Source organism: Phoenix dactylifera, unplaced genomic scaffold (assembly GCF_009389715.1).
Source record: "Phoenix dactylifera cultivar Barhee BC4 unplaced genomic scaffold, palm_55x_up_171113_PBpolish2nd_filt_p 001706F, whole genome shotgun sequence".
NCBI lineage: Eukaryota > Viridiplantae > Streptophyta > Magnoliopsida > Arecales > Arecaceae > Phoenix > Phoenix dactylifera.
Genome location: NW_024069005.1, coordinates 3671 through 18085, shown reverse-complemented (window position 1 = coordinate 18085; position 14415 = coordinate 3671). Strand labels below are relative to the sequence as shown.

Here is a 14415-nt window from a genome sequence, read left to right as displayed (position 1 = left end):
TCCTCTCTTCTTGATACAAAGCCATACAATCATGTTTTACAGTCTTACGACCCATAATTTTGAATAATGGCTGAAGAGATCTCATAAAATCCAGAAAAACAGTGTGCTCAACAATACGAAATGGAAGCTCAGCATATATAATAAATTTTGCAAGAATTTTTCTACTCTCTTCTTGATTGAATTTGAGACACTTTATCGGATCTTTTGAACTTGGTAGTAAGAGCAACTGATTAGTCGAATTCTTTTGATACTTCTTGCAAACATTTTCAAGATGGCGTTTTAGATGACTCGTTCCTCCTTTAGTGCTCCCACTTAAAACTTTTTTACAATATTTGCACTTAGCTATTGACCCTTCAGAATTTTTTTCCTCGATAAAGTGATTCCATACCCAAGATCTTTTTCTAGAAGAATTGTCACAAATATTTTCAGCAGTATCTTTATTTCTATCATCCTCATTCCTTAAATCTTCAACAATCTCATTTTCACCCACTTTAGAATGAGACATTAGTAAAAATAATCTGCCCAAATAACAAAATAAATATCACAAATTGCAACTATTGTAACAATTCTCCTCAGCAGGCATCATAATTGAAAGCATGAAAACTTCCAGTTGCTATAACATAACAAAGATGATCAACTTGCCAGTTCAACTAAAAATTTACTAACTCATTTGAAAATTGAACCCATAAATAAATAAACAAATAAATAATAACAAATCACTATCTTGTCATGCACTCATGTTAAAAAAATAATTTATAATATAAATAATTAAATAAGATATTTTGCATCACGGTCAAGATACCACAATATAGGACTATATTGTTATCTTAGCCAAGATATCGAGAAAGAAAATTGAGGAACTATTTTTTAAAAAATTATCTGCCGATATGAAAAAGTATAGGCATCAATATTTCGGTTCAATCTCAGTTGATATTTTTGGTGACATAGCAGAATATCTCGCGCAATATGTTCATACCATCTCAACAGATATATCAGATTATCAATTTATGATGCTCTACAAAATGAATAAAGAGCTCCATCATAGCACATGAGGCCTGAGGGGGATCAGCAGCCACTTTTATCTGTAAGAAAGAGGCAGGTTGAGGTCCCTTAAAATTTGTTAAAAACCATACTCCTTTGATGCTCACAACTAAAACCCTACTAGGCTGCTACCGAGCATAATTATAAAGCATAAAGAGAAATCATCAAACAGTAGTGCAAGGAGATTAGGAGAAGCCGGAAGCGGAGAAACCGGAAGGAGAAGCCGGAAGCGGAGAAACCCTAGGTCCCTAGCTCCACGCCTTCGCCGCTCATCCACTCTGCGCCTCGGCAAATCCCAACCAAAACGAAGAAGATCCCAACCAAAACGAAGAAGATCCCAACCAAAACGAAGAAATCGTACCTCAAAATCTAGCTTCGCCGACGATAGGGTGGCCGGGACGGTCGACGACGACGACGACGACGATGACGACCGGAGAAATGGAAGAGTGGACGAGCGGACCACGCCTCGTCGCCTGCACCGCTCCACGCGCCGCGCCTCGTCGCCTCCACCGCTCGTCCGCGCCGCCTCTGCAAATCCCTCGGGTCGAAAATGGTGACGAGCGACGGAGCGAGTCGCGATTCAAGCCTTTAGGTTTTCCTTTAGGGCAAATTGCTGATACGGGCTCGGGCTTGGACGGGCCGCGTTCGGGCTGAGTATGGGCGCAGGCTTGGGTCGGGCCCGGGCCGGGCCAATGAGATACCCGAGCCCGGCCTGAAATAGAAACGGGCTTAATTATTCAGCCCGAGCCCGGCCCGAAATGCATTGGCCCTAGCCCATAGCCCGGCCCGCGGGCAGCCCGACCCGATGGGCTTCGGGCCGGCCCGAGCCCACTTCCAGCCCTAGATACAACCCAACAGCTCACAGCGGACCTAATCTACAATGCACATCTGTAGTAGGCATATTACCTAATCTATATTGGTTGCCCAAAATATAAAATAATATATGTAATTGTAAAAGAGAAAATGGAGGTAAGGAGAGACTAGGAGAGCAAGAAGAAGACTTTGTGTTGTATTATTTTTAGATGCAAGGAATGGCTCCTTTACAGGCCTTTTGTCATCCAAGCATAACGGTTGAATACTTATGGCCTCATTAAGGCCATAATGAGAGATAATGGGAAGTTTTAAAACTTCCAAATGGAATTTGAAATACTTAAAAGGTTACAACAACTCTTTTAAAAATTTGGGGGTTACAAATGCTTTTTATTTACACCTCTTTAAAACATTTAAAACTCATTCAAATTCTAACAGAAGTGGGGTTGGGGGCCTTTAAATAGACGAAGGCTAGGGGTTTCCTAGCCTATGACAGAGTTTGGGGTGGAGGAGAACTCTTCCTCCTCCATCCGAGTTCGAGCAAGGCTCTTCCCTATTTGGCTAGGTGAAACAAGCCATTGGACCTTGCTGGCCACAACGCCGGGCCAAAGGGAAGGGCTGGGCCTAACATAATTTTTCAACTCCTTAATCACATCTTGGCTCGAGAAAAGTCCTTTAAACTCTTTAAGTATGTTCGTATCACATCAGTATCATGAACAAGATCTAAGTCTTCCATTAAGAACATCCTGATAGATACCTGAGTCCATTAAAATGGTGTCAGAGGCCTAATTCAGGTTCAAGATTGGATTGGAGTGGTAGGACTAATGCACAGAGGCATGAATTTGTTAAATAAATATTTTTTGATTATTTTTTAGATGCCTCTGAATGTTATTTGAATTAGTCAATGGTTTGTAAATTTAGTTCTCATAGAACAAGGTCCCAGCTGCATCCAGAAATTTTTGCATAATCTTATTGAGTAATGTGCCTGATTCTAGTATGGGTAACAATCAATTTTTCTGATGTTTTGTGTCACCTCTCATTGCTCATATAATTTCATCTAGAATAAGAATCATTCATTGATTCATTCAAGATTATTTAATATAAGCCTCACAAGATAGCATCAGAATCATATTGTTCAGAAATTTCTGCAGGTTGAAATTTATGATATGTTGGCGGATCCGACTTTATTTCTAATTATTTGTGCCATCAATTGACTTTTTCCTGATATGTATAGATCCGGAATGTGCATGAGATACAAGGAAAAAAAAATAATTTAATTGCTTTTAATAGGATAAGAAAGTAGTTGTATAGTTATACACTACAGGAAAAGTCGGTTTTACCGACGCATTTTTGCCGACGCTTTTTACAAGCGTCGGCAAGTTTCGGTCTATTGTCAAAATTTGCCGACACTTGTAAAAAGCGTCGGCAAAAGACGACGCTAAAAAGCGTCGGTGCAGTCTTGGACCTAAGACGACGCTACAAAGCGTCGTCGGAAGCCAACGCACCTACATCCCAACCCTCTTCTGACCATCCCTCCTCCCTCCTCCCTCCTCCCTCCTCTCTCCGGGTTTCCGATTTCCCGGCCACCGCCCTCCTCTCTCTATTTAACTAGTAGTATTACCCACATCTCTCTCGCCCTCCTCGTCTTCTCTCTCTCTCTAACCCATCAACGGTGCCTTCTCATCATCATCAAACCCCCTCCCTAACCCCCTCCGGATTCAAGAAGCAGAGGCTCCGGCGATGATGTCTTCGCCCGCCTCTTCGCCGCCTCCTTGGATCCCGACTTCGCCCCTCTCTCCCCCGAACTGCGGATCCTCAAGTCCCGCCTCGTCGCCGGCGAGACCCTCTACGGCCTCTTCCTCCTGCGCTCCTCCCCGACCCTCGCCGAGATCGCCGGCCTCGCCGGCTACGACTACGTGGTCGTCGACATGGAGCACGGCTCTGGCGGCATCGCCGAGGCCCTCCCCTGCCTCCGCGCCCTCGCCGCCGCCGGCACCCCAGCCATCCTCCGCCGAGGCCCTCCCCTGCATTATCCCATCATTTATTTATTTATAATTGCATTACATTTATTATCACTGTTTTTACTTCCAGATTTGAGAGAAGATGGTGTTTGTATGGTAAAAAAGATTATGCAGCAAGTGCCAGGTGGTATGGTGGATTCTTGATTAGATTTGTAGAAGAGCTTGCAGTTTCGGATGGAATAACATTTACATGAAAATTAGGCATGTTTGGTGGAAGAGAATGGTATATTATCTGATGTCTAGGACCTTTGTCAGCTTCTTCTGGATTAGAGATATCATTCTAGGACCTTTGTCAGCTTCTTCTGGATTTATCTGATGTCTGGTATTACTTGGAACCCATAATAGATTTCCAGGTGCTTGTGTTAATAATGTTCCTTTGATGCAGATTTTCAAGTATTTGGTTTCACTAGATGTTGAAGATTGTCAGGATTTAAAGTCAGGCTACTCCATTATATTTGTGAGTTGTTGTTTATTTTTGACCAAATAGCCATTCTGTTGCTATGAATAAGTATATTCTTGCGATTTATTATCTTTAATCAATTGACTGGGTGTTTGTAATGTATAGAACTTCTCTCCTAACCCATATTTTGAAGACACAAAGCTTGTGAAGACTTATTCCTTCACTGAGGAAGGAGTGGCTAATATAACTGGTACGACTATCAAGTGGAAGGAGGGTATGGTAAGGTTATTATCTTATGCGGTAATCATTGATAATTTTCTGAGTCAGGTATTAGTTCTAATGTTTGTTTCTCATAATATCTGTAGGAGATTGCCAATGGTAATGGTCATGAGAAGAAGGGAGGCAAGCGACCTTTTACTAAGGAAAGGTTGGCTTTAGTACCATGTAATCTTGTTTTATAGGCAATAGCTGGATATCTAACTGATTTTGTCACATTGAGTATCTGATAATTTATGATAATTCTGCTGTTGTTGCTTTCAATATTAGGATTATTCATATTTATGTATATCATATGCGTATTCTTTCCAAGTAGATCGCCGTTCACATTTCCCTCCTAGTTCTTCTTAGAAGACCAGGAATCTTATTTTTGCAAAGGCCTCCTCTAGTCCTGCACATGCCCACTGATTTCTGTCACTTGCGTGCCACTTCATCCTTAATTGGTGCAAGTTCTACACCTCTTCTGGCATAACTGTCCCACTTCTTATCCTTCCATATTTTACCACACATGTTATTCAATATTCTCATTTCTACCACATGCATCAGTCTGTGCATATGAAAGATTGAAGATAATTCTGATAAACTTCTTTGTCGAATATGGTGTTGTATCATGGTAGATTATATCCGGGGAATAGTGTTCAGTATTATTATTGGTTGCATGATACTTGGATGCATGAATTCTTTTCTCATTCTTTATTTTTATTTTTTTGATGCAGTTTCTTTAGTTGGTTTGGTAAAACTCAACAGAAAAATTTCTCAGATGGTGTAACAGATGAGGTAATCATTCAGAGTTAAATTGGGAAGACTGATTATCGTGGACGACTGCACATTTTTCAAATCAATTTTTCTGTTTATTCTTCTGGTATCAGTGAAACTCATATGACAACATGATTTTGTTGTTTTTATCTTTTTTAATCTTCCTATTTTATGAATTCTGCTAACTTGTATGCAGATTCCTGTTTTTGGTTTTTGAATTGAATTAAACGTTCAGCTTCTTTTCCTGTACATTTTTTCTGTCTGTTGATGTACTCTACAACAAATTGATGCAGGTGGCAGAGATAATCAAGGAAGATTTATGCCCCAACCCTTTGAAGTATTTTAATAATGCAAGTTTTCTACCTTCTGTCCTTTCCTCCTTTTCTTTTGCCAAATATCAATTTTTCTTCTCACTGAACATCGGTTCCAAGTTTTCCTAAGACTCCTGTGTACTTTAAATATTATGATGATGCAGGAGGCTGATGAAGAGGACTTTGATGGAGATGAAGATGATGAAGAGGTAAATGCCTCGCTTGTTTTGAGTTTTAAACAATGCTAGCAGATAAATAAATTTCAAATGGGCTAGTTTTAATTATTGTATGCACTGCAATTGTAATGTAGCAGATATTTGTTAGTTACTTTTGGCCATGCAAAATATGTGTAGGATCCTTGATTTGTCAAACTTCTGCCCTCAGTTGTACCATGTTTCGTTTGATTTTTTTTCTTCTGTGCCCTGTCTTTTGCTTAAGAACAGCTCAGATTTTGTGTTCATTTTAAAAATTTGATATAAAAAATCAGCCAGAAAAGATGTACGATAATGCTGTTCTGCTCTAGATAAGACTCATCTTGTCCAAAGCTGTACAGAGCTTTGGTGTCTGTACTCGGTGTGTTTAGTGATATTAAAGTGACCATCCATTATCTCATGTTTTTCAAATTCTTTTCACTTTGATAAAATTGATACTTATCGCTCTGCAGAAGTGCTTATGCATATTAAGATAATAATTTATGCAACTGATGCAATCTTATTTTTTGATGTGTTCATTTATTTATTAATTTGTGTAGATGTTTTTGCACCTTTTTACAAAAATAGTGGTTGGAAATAACATTGGAATCAATTTTCTTAGGGGCAATGGAAACTTGACTAAATTAGAAAATAGAAAACCCAAAAAATAATCTTACTCCTATGATTCTTAATAATTCTGTCCGCTTTGAGGCTCCTCTCTGAAGAAGTCTATTTGATATGTTGGAAACTTCTGGTGTTTTGGTTCCTGAATAATCTTATTATTTTGTACGTGAGTCCCATTACAAGTGTTTGATGCATAGCATCCTATGAACTTTTGAGATTGCTAAAAGCCTCGCATGCTTTCCATTTTTATTTCCTATTTTTCAGGAGGACTCATGTTACCAAAAGATATTAGTTTTATATGCTTGATCTGTTTCTTATCTGCTGTGTACAGTGCGGTATATTCCTATTTTCCTTCATGAGGACTCATGTTACCAAAAGATATTAGTTTTATTTGCTTGATCTGTTTCTTCTCTGCTGTGTACTGTGCAGCATTTTTATTTGCACACGCTAATAAACTCTGCCCGACCAATTATGCTGTTTTTTGTCAGAAGGGATCTGAAGATGATGAGGATGGTGAGCAAGATGATGACGAAGAGGACGATGATGAGGATGATAGTTAGTCTCTTCTCGCAGCTTCTTTCGTTTGGGCTTCCACAACTTGGCTGTGGCGAGTGCCACTGCCAGGCATGCTCATGGCTATGGAAGGTCTTGATTTTGAGCGGGGCGGCTTCTAATCTTGCTTCAAGCTCCGTAGCTGTCAATTTTTTTGTACTTTGTCTTTCATGACCCTCGCTTATAGCTGGTGGCCTGTCTAAATCTAGAAATTTATTTATCATTATGGGCGTGTCAAATGTTTGTCCTTGGACTTGAGGAATCTCGGCATGCTGTGTTCTTCAGGATCTAGGAGTTTGTATGGAGAACCGGTGCATCATTTTTTTAAAACTTCTTTAGTTATATAAATATATTACATCAATTTCATGTGGTATCTTTTCCTCTTTAAGTCTTTTTAATTGGTTCATGTGCTAAGCCTGAACCACTTGCAACTTTTGATACTTCTCTGCGCTCAGCATCACCACTCCTGTTTAGCCCGTGGCGTCTTTTGACTACGATTGGTCTTTATCGACGCTTTAAAGCGTCGGGACTCCTGTTTTTCCCGACGCTTTAAAGCGTCGGCGAAAACGCAAACTGGATTGGGCTTTATCGACGCTTTAAAGCGTCGGAAAAGCCGTTTTTGCCGACGCTTTCATTAGCGTCGGCAAATCCCTGTTTTTGCCGACGCTTTCTCTTAGCGTCGGCAAAAACCGGACCCACGCCCACCTGCCCGACGTCTGACCCACGCTTTGGGTCGCGTGGGCTGGGACTTCGCCGACGCTTATAAGCGTCGGTAGAGACAAAAAAAAGCGCCGGGAGTTATTCTTTCTTTTGTAGTGTTATATCCGATTCAGTACTTATGGATGCATGGTTTGTGGCACTACAACAAAAACTATAATTGCCAACTCTATATTGCTGACGCTAGATAGAAGCATCGGCAAATTTTTTTTTTTTGCGACAAAGAATACCGATACTTTTTAAAAGTGTGTTAAAAAAATAGGTTCCGTCGACGCTTTGCTTTGCATCGCCGAAAGCCACCCATTACCCATGCTTATAAGCATCGGAAGGGTTAATCACTGATGCTTATAAGCGTTGATGGATGCCAAAATCCGACGATGCTTATAAGCGTCGTCAGATTCCATTCCTCCTCCAAACAAAACCTGACCCCCTCCATAAGCCTCAAATTCCTAACCCACGCCAACCGACCCCCTCCTCAGCCCCTTTCACCGATCTCAGCTCTTGTCCTCCGCCGACCGACTCAGAATTGTCAGATTACCTCCGCACGCATTGCGAAAATTGCAGCAGAAATATACACGCGGGGTCGTTCATCGCATGAACATCCTAGGGAACGTAGATTTCAAAAATTTTCTTCAGTTCTCTGACTCAGAAGATTATGAAATCTTAAAGGACAGATTAAAATTAATTGCTTAATTAATTTTTAGGTCTACAATTAAAAATTATGAAGATCAAATCTTTACCTTTGAGCGGGTAGATCTTCACTGCTATTTAATGATCGTAGAAATCAGGTTCGCTTGAAGCCGCACAAGTGTCCGGCCTCTACGGATATCCACACAAAGATATGGATTGAACGAGGTTCCGATCTCACCGGGGTACTAGCTCCCTTGCAGAGATCCCTTTTGATGGCTGGAACTCCTCTAAAAAATCAACTCTTGATTGCTTCCAAGAGAAGGAAGAAGGAGAAGGAAGAAACACTTTCTTGCCTTTCCTTTACCATGAATGAAGGAGGGAAGAAAGGAACACCTTCCTCTCTTTATTTTCTTCCATGTAGCTGACCAAGAGGAGGAAGAAGACTCCATGCTTGCTGCTGTTGGGATTTGTATCCTAAATGTCAATCGTCAGCATATTGATGATTGAATTTTGTAAATAAATTGACAAATTAATGAAGTGTTATTTGGCATTATTCATCATTTCATCTTCAAATGAACTCTTATATGATGAAGTCCTTAGGACTTATGTTATGATAAAGAAAGATTTATCTTTGAGTCCTTAAACTTGTTCGCGACCAAATGATATGTTGTTACTAGGATGACAGCATTATCGAGATTAGGTCGTTGTGTGACATATACGTTGGTTGTCCTCTTAACCAAGGAGTGTGGAGACACTGGTATGCCACACAGGTGAAGTGTAGGAGTACATTTCACTGAACGTGACCAATTCCAAAATGCTCTACTGTCGAGAGATGTTCCGAGAGGATATGGGTATAAGTTTGGCCCTCTGACCTGAGACCGCAACCTGTGACTAGCAAGCAACTCACTGTACTTTGGTACCGGACTACCTGAATTTCTAATTTAGTGACGGAAGGTCACTGGGTGCAGTCAAGTACTTGCGCAGTCAGTTGTGAGTCAAGATGGAATTGACCCCTCCTGAAAATAGGAGATAATGTCTTGTGATTAATTTAGCAAAACCTTGGCCAGGGTAATCCCAGTGAGGAGTCACGGGATATCTAAAGTTAATCACATAATAGATGTACTAATTATAGGGTTGACAGTGAGCTCTAAGTCATCCTGGCATTAGGAGTCAAAGGGATTGAATTATACAGTAACCATAGTTCAGGGTTCCAGAATATTTGCTTCGCATATATTCGGCCTATTCGGACGTCGGGTACCATTGCTAGATGGTCACATCGATTAGTATAGAAAATTGTTCATATACTACCGGCTTAGGTTCGAACCTATGAGGTCACATGCATAGAAGATTCCTGATTGATCAAGAAAGCTGATGAATGATTAAGAATTATTCAGGGGTAATTTGGTCAATTTGATTGGCAAATTATCTTATAAAATTATTAAAGTAATTATTGAAGAATTAATTAGTAATTAAATTACTAATAAACTCAATTTGATTGAGTAATTGTGCTAAGGATGAGCCAAATTGAATTGGATTCAAGTTTGGGCTCAATCAGGGTTTTGACCTGATTGGATTAGGTCAGAACCAAAAAGGACTTAAGCTGATCAAATTAATTTTAAATTAATTTGTTCTTAATTGAGGATTTATCTAATTGGATTAGGTCCAACACAAAGTAATTAATTCAATTTGATTGAGTTTGGATGAGCCAAAAATTGAATTGGATTCAATTTGAGCTCAATCAGGGTCTGACCTGATTAGATTGGGTTCAACCAAATTGCTTTGTTTTAATTCGAGTTTGACCAAATTTGATTCAGTGCAACCCAAGAGGATTAGGCTCAGATAATGTGGCAATTAGTGGTGACATGGAATTGGATTTCATGAATTTTAAATAAACCAAAATTATTGCATGGCGCATGGACCCATTGCTTGACACATGGCGACATTGTTTGTTATTTGAATTTGAATTCAAACATTAAGCAATATATTAAATGATTTCATCCATCAAATAACTTCCCTAGCTGGCGTGTGAACCTCTGAATCATTTAAATTCGAATTTCAAATGAAATATATGCGACAAGAGGTAGGAAAATTCTGCTGCATGGATTTCAAATTCCTCCCCTCTTGCACATGTGTTTAAAATTTGAATTTAAATCAGATTTGGTTGAGATCTGATTTGGGTTGTTCCTATTCCTTTGCATGCGCCAACTAAAGGAGGTTTTCTGAAAATAAATTTTGAATTTTGAATGAAAATTCGGAGGCCAATAAAAGGGGTCAAACATGGGCACCGAAAACATATCCATTGCAGCCTTCTTCCTCACCCGCCTCCTCCTCCTCTTCTTCTCCATTTTAGATAGGGTTTTCAGGGTGAATATCTAGAAGATTCAAGATCAGATATGAGTCCTCTGCTTTTCTTACAAACCTCATCTCTATCTGCTTCAAGACGATTGATCAAGAGTTGATTGAATCCCGGCGGGCAGATTTCAGCTTTCAAGTGTTCTGCAGCTGCTAGAACTGTTACGGAAGAAGATCCTTCAGGAATTCACGTGTACTTCTCGTAGAGGCCATTCGTGTGCGTGGCTGTGAAGTCAAGAATTAGATTCACAATTTTCATCCATCATAAAAGGTATTAATCTAGCATTAATCATTTATTATGGTGTCAAGGTCTAGGTCCGATTCCCCGAGGTTTTACCCTCTTTAGAGGCTCCTCACGGAGATATCTCTAGAATCCATTCGATGGATATTCGAAGATTAATTGGAATAGAGTTCTTAAGTTTCAGATCTGATAGTTAATCATGCATAAAAGTTTTAGCATAATTGTTTAAACGATTCCAGCATAATCCTATGTGTTCTTAATGTGTTGATTTCTAGATTTGATCTTGTAAGTATGCATGAATTAAATTGTTTGATTCATTTTTTCGCTGTATTTTTGAAGCTTTAAAAGAACTACGTGTGGCTTGATTTCTCTTGTGAAGGGGTACGTAGGCAACCCGATCAGATTCAGCCATGGTTTTCAAAAAAAAAAAAAATCAGCATGCTAAACACCGAAGAACCTAGGATTCACTTTCAGTGGTATCAGAGCCAGGTTTATGTTTAAACTTTTATGTTTTAATTCTTGCAATTAAATATGAAAACATTAACATATTTAGATTTGATCTAAAGTACTTTTTATGATTGATTTAATTGCTGATTATGCATGATTAAGTAGATCTAAAATTTTGGATGCATATGATGCATGTTTGTGTTAGGATTAGTAACATGAATAAATCTGAAATCATAATATTATTTAGATTAGATCTGAATAAAGTTTATGATTCATATGATCTCTGATTTTAATGAACAAATCAGATCTAAAATAAAAATGAAAAAATAAATACATAAGATGTATGTTGTTTGTATTAATTCATGTTGTTATGTATATGTGATGCATGAACATAAAACATAATGACTTAAACATGAATTAAATTTGATTACATGTGATTAATTACAAAAACTCAGATCTGAAAATGTGTTTTAAGAACTGAAAGATTGAAATTAATATGTAATTAAAAAGAAATATGCAATGATCAAAATTTTCATAAGTATAAACTTAATTAAGAATTAAGTGTTATAAAATAGAATTGTAACTCAATTAATTGACATAGCATAATTCTTTGGGCATATGGGTTAGCTTGAATCAAGTTCTTAGGATTGAGTTAGACCTAAAGTTAGAATCATACATGGACTAATAGAATTAATTGATCAAATCTGATTAAGTAGTAATTAGATTAGGTCAAGAAAATTCTAGGTCAATTTACAATAGTTGTAGATGGATCAAGTCCATGTCTTTGATTAGACCAATATGGAACTTGATTTAGGCTCAGAGGTGTAGTCCGAGTCATTTGAGTAATCAAATCGAAATTGATTAACCAGTCGGTGTCTAAGGTAAGTTTGGCAGTTTTGACCGGTGGTTTTTAATTGGGAGCTACTCGCACTGATTCATCTTTGTCGAGTTAATGGCATATCCCTTACACTGATCTCACTTACCTGGCCGACATGGTCAATCGCATTTTGATTGGATCGCTTAATGATTCGAGTTAGCCCATGCCTATAAGGAAAATCAGTTTGACTGATTTAGGTGCCGCCTTAATCGGTTTGAGTCTAATCTGATTTGGTGAAGTCAGTGGGAGAAATTAGACTAACCGGATCTTCTCATCTATCCTAATTATGAAATCCTCTAGAATTATTAGGTCCTTAAAATGAAATGGTTATGGAGATAACTAGGTCATTGCCTCCCATTAAGTTGGGTGATAATGGGTCCAATGTTTTGATAATTATTAGAGGCGCCACATGCCTGGTACTTATCAAGCATTAGAATTGTCATTCAATATATGATGAGTTAAGTGTATCTTCAATAGGCGGTCAGGTGAGCCGAGCCACACTCGGGCTTGGTCGTCTATTAGTTGATTAGACTTAACGCTATCATTTAATGGTTGAACCTGACTAGGGTATTCGGTGGAGGCGCCACACGCCTACAGGAAAACCTAGGGCAAAATCATCACTAGAAGTTGCTTGGTGAAGCAATTGATTAAGAACCTACCAATAGGTGCATATGGGTTGGCCGAGCCACACTCGGGCCTATATGTGATCAATTGGGTTCTAGTGCCCACTAAAGAATTAGGAGTAATTTTTCGAATTAGAGGTAGAGGCTACCAATTTGTATAAAATAGTGGGAGTATCTTTAGACTAAAGTCCAAGTCTACTGTATTTAGTCAATTCATATACTAATAGCTAAATTTTCTTTTATGTAGAAATGGCCACAAGTTTGTCACTTCGCTCATTATTGGATAATAACAAGTTGACTGGTTCCAACTTCAATAATTGGTATAGAAAGCTGAAAACTCAGCATAGTCAGACCAAAAAGATTAAGGATGACCAAAGTCAGGCAGAATGCTTCTATTGTAAGAAGCAGGGGCATTGGAAGAGGAATTGTCCTCAGTACCTTACCTCACTTGATCTGAACAGGCCAAGCAAGAGAAAAGGGCAATCAGTTGCTGATCAAGGTATTTATATGATAACACCTTGTAATTTCTCTATATGTGATAATTCGACCTGGGTATTAGATACTGGAAGTTTGTTTAATATATGCAATTCGTTGCAAGGACTTCAGGTCAATGAGAGATTTGAAAACAGCGAGAGATTCCTGAATATTGGAGATGGAAGATCTGTTCCAGTTCTAGCTTTAGGAAATCCCAAACTTGTTTTGAATTCTCATGTAGTTGTCTTGAGTGATTGTCACTATTGTCCTACGTTCTTATTGAATGTAATTTTCGTAGGCCTTTTCGCCATGAACGATTATGAAATTTCAATAAAGAAATGTTCTTGTGATATCATTATGAATGGTGTTATTGTAATGAATGGACGATTGAGCAATGGCATCTACTTGTTATCACAACCTGTTAATGTAATGTACACGTCAAGTAAGCGTCCTAGATTAGATAATGTCATGGATGTCTACCTTTGGCATCATAGGCTAGGTCATATTAACAAGAACAGGATGAACAGGTTAAGTAAAGAGGAAATCCTCAATGTTAATAATTGTGAATCATTGACAACCTGTGAATCATGTCTTCTTGGTAAAATGACCAAATCACCTTTTACCGGAAAAGGTGAACGAGCCAGTGATTTATTGACCCTTGTACATTCTGATGTATGTGGGCCAATGAGCAGAGATGCTAGAGGTGGGTATTCATATTTCATTATGTTTACAGATGACCTTTCTAAGTATGGTTATGTCTATTTAATGAGACATAAATCTGAATCATTTGAAATGTTCAAATTATATCGTAATGAAGTAGAAAAATAAACTGGAAAGAGTATTAAAACTCTTCGATCAGATCGAGGAGGTGAATACCTCTCTAGTGAATTTTTGACATATCTAGGAGAAAATGAGTTTCTCTTCCAATGGACTCCTCCTGGTACACCACAATATAATGGTATATCAGAAAGGAGAAATCGAACTCTGTTAGACATGGTTCGATCCATGATGGGGTTTGCTAATCTTTCCATATCCTTTTGGGGATATGCTCTTGAGTCAGCCTGCTATATTC

The 14415-nt window shown here is 38.6% G+C and overlaps 1 protein-coding gene across 2 annotated transcripts; it reads left to right on the top strand.

Moving 5' to 3' along the window:
• The first annotated feature begins 3367 nt into the window (after positions 1–3367).
• Positions 3368–7355, top strand: LOC120108999 (NAP1-related protein 2-like). Of its 2 annotated transcripts, none has more exons than XM_039122734.1 (7): positions 3368–4329; positions 4438–4551; positions 4638–4699; positions 5265–5325; positions 5598–5654; positions 5780–5824; positions 6922–7355. In XM_039122734.1, the coding sequence occupies exons 1-7, from the start codon at positions 4252–4254 to the stop codon at positions 6988–6990; spliced, it is 486 nt and encodes a 161-aa protein (XP_038978662.1). In that variant the 5' UTR covers positions 3368–4251; the 3' UTR covers positions 6991–7355. The 2 variants fall into 2 exon arrangements, with proteins under 2 accessions (XP_038978662.1, XP_038978661.1); XM_039122733.1 differs by having other exon boundaries at positions 3369–4329; positions 6919–7355.
• Positions 7356–14415: the final 7060 nt, after the last annotated feature.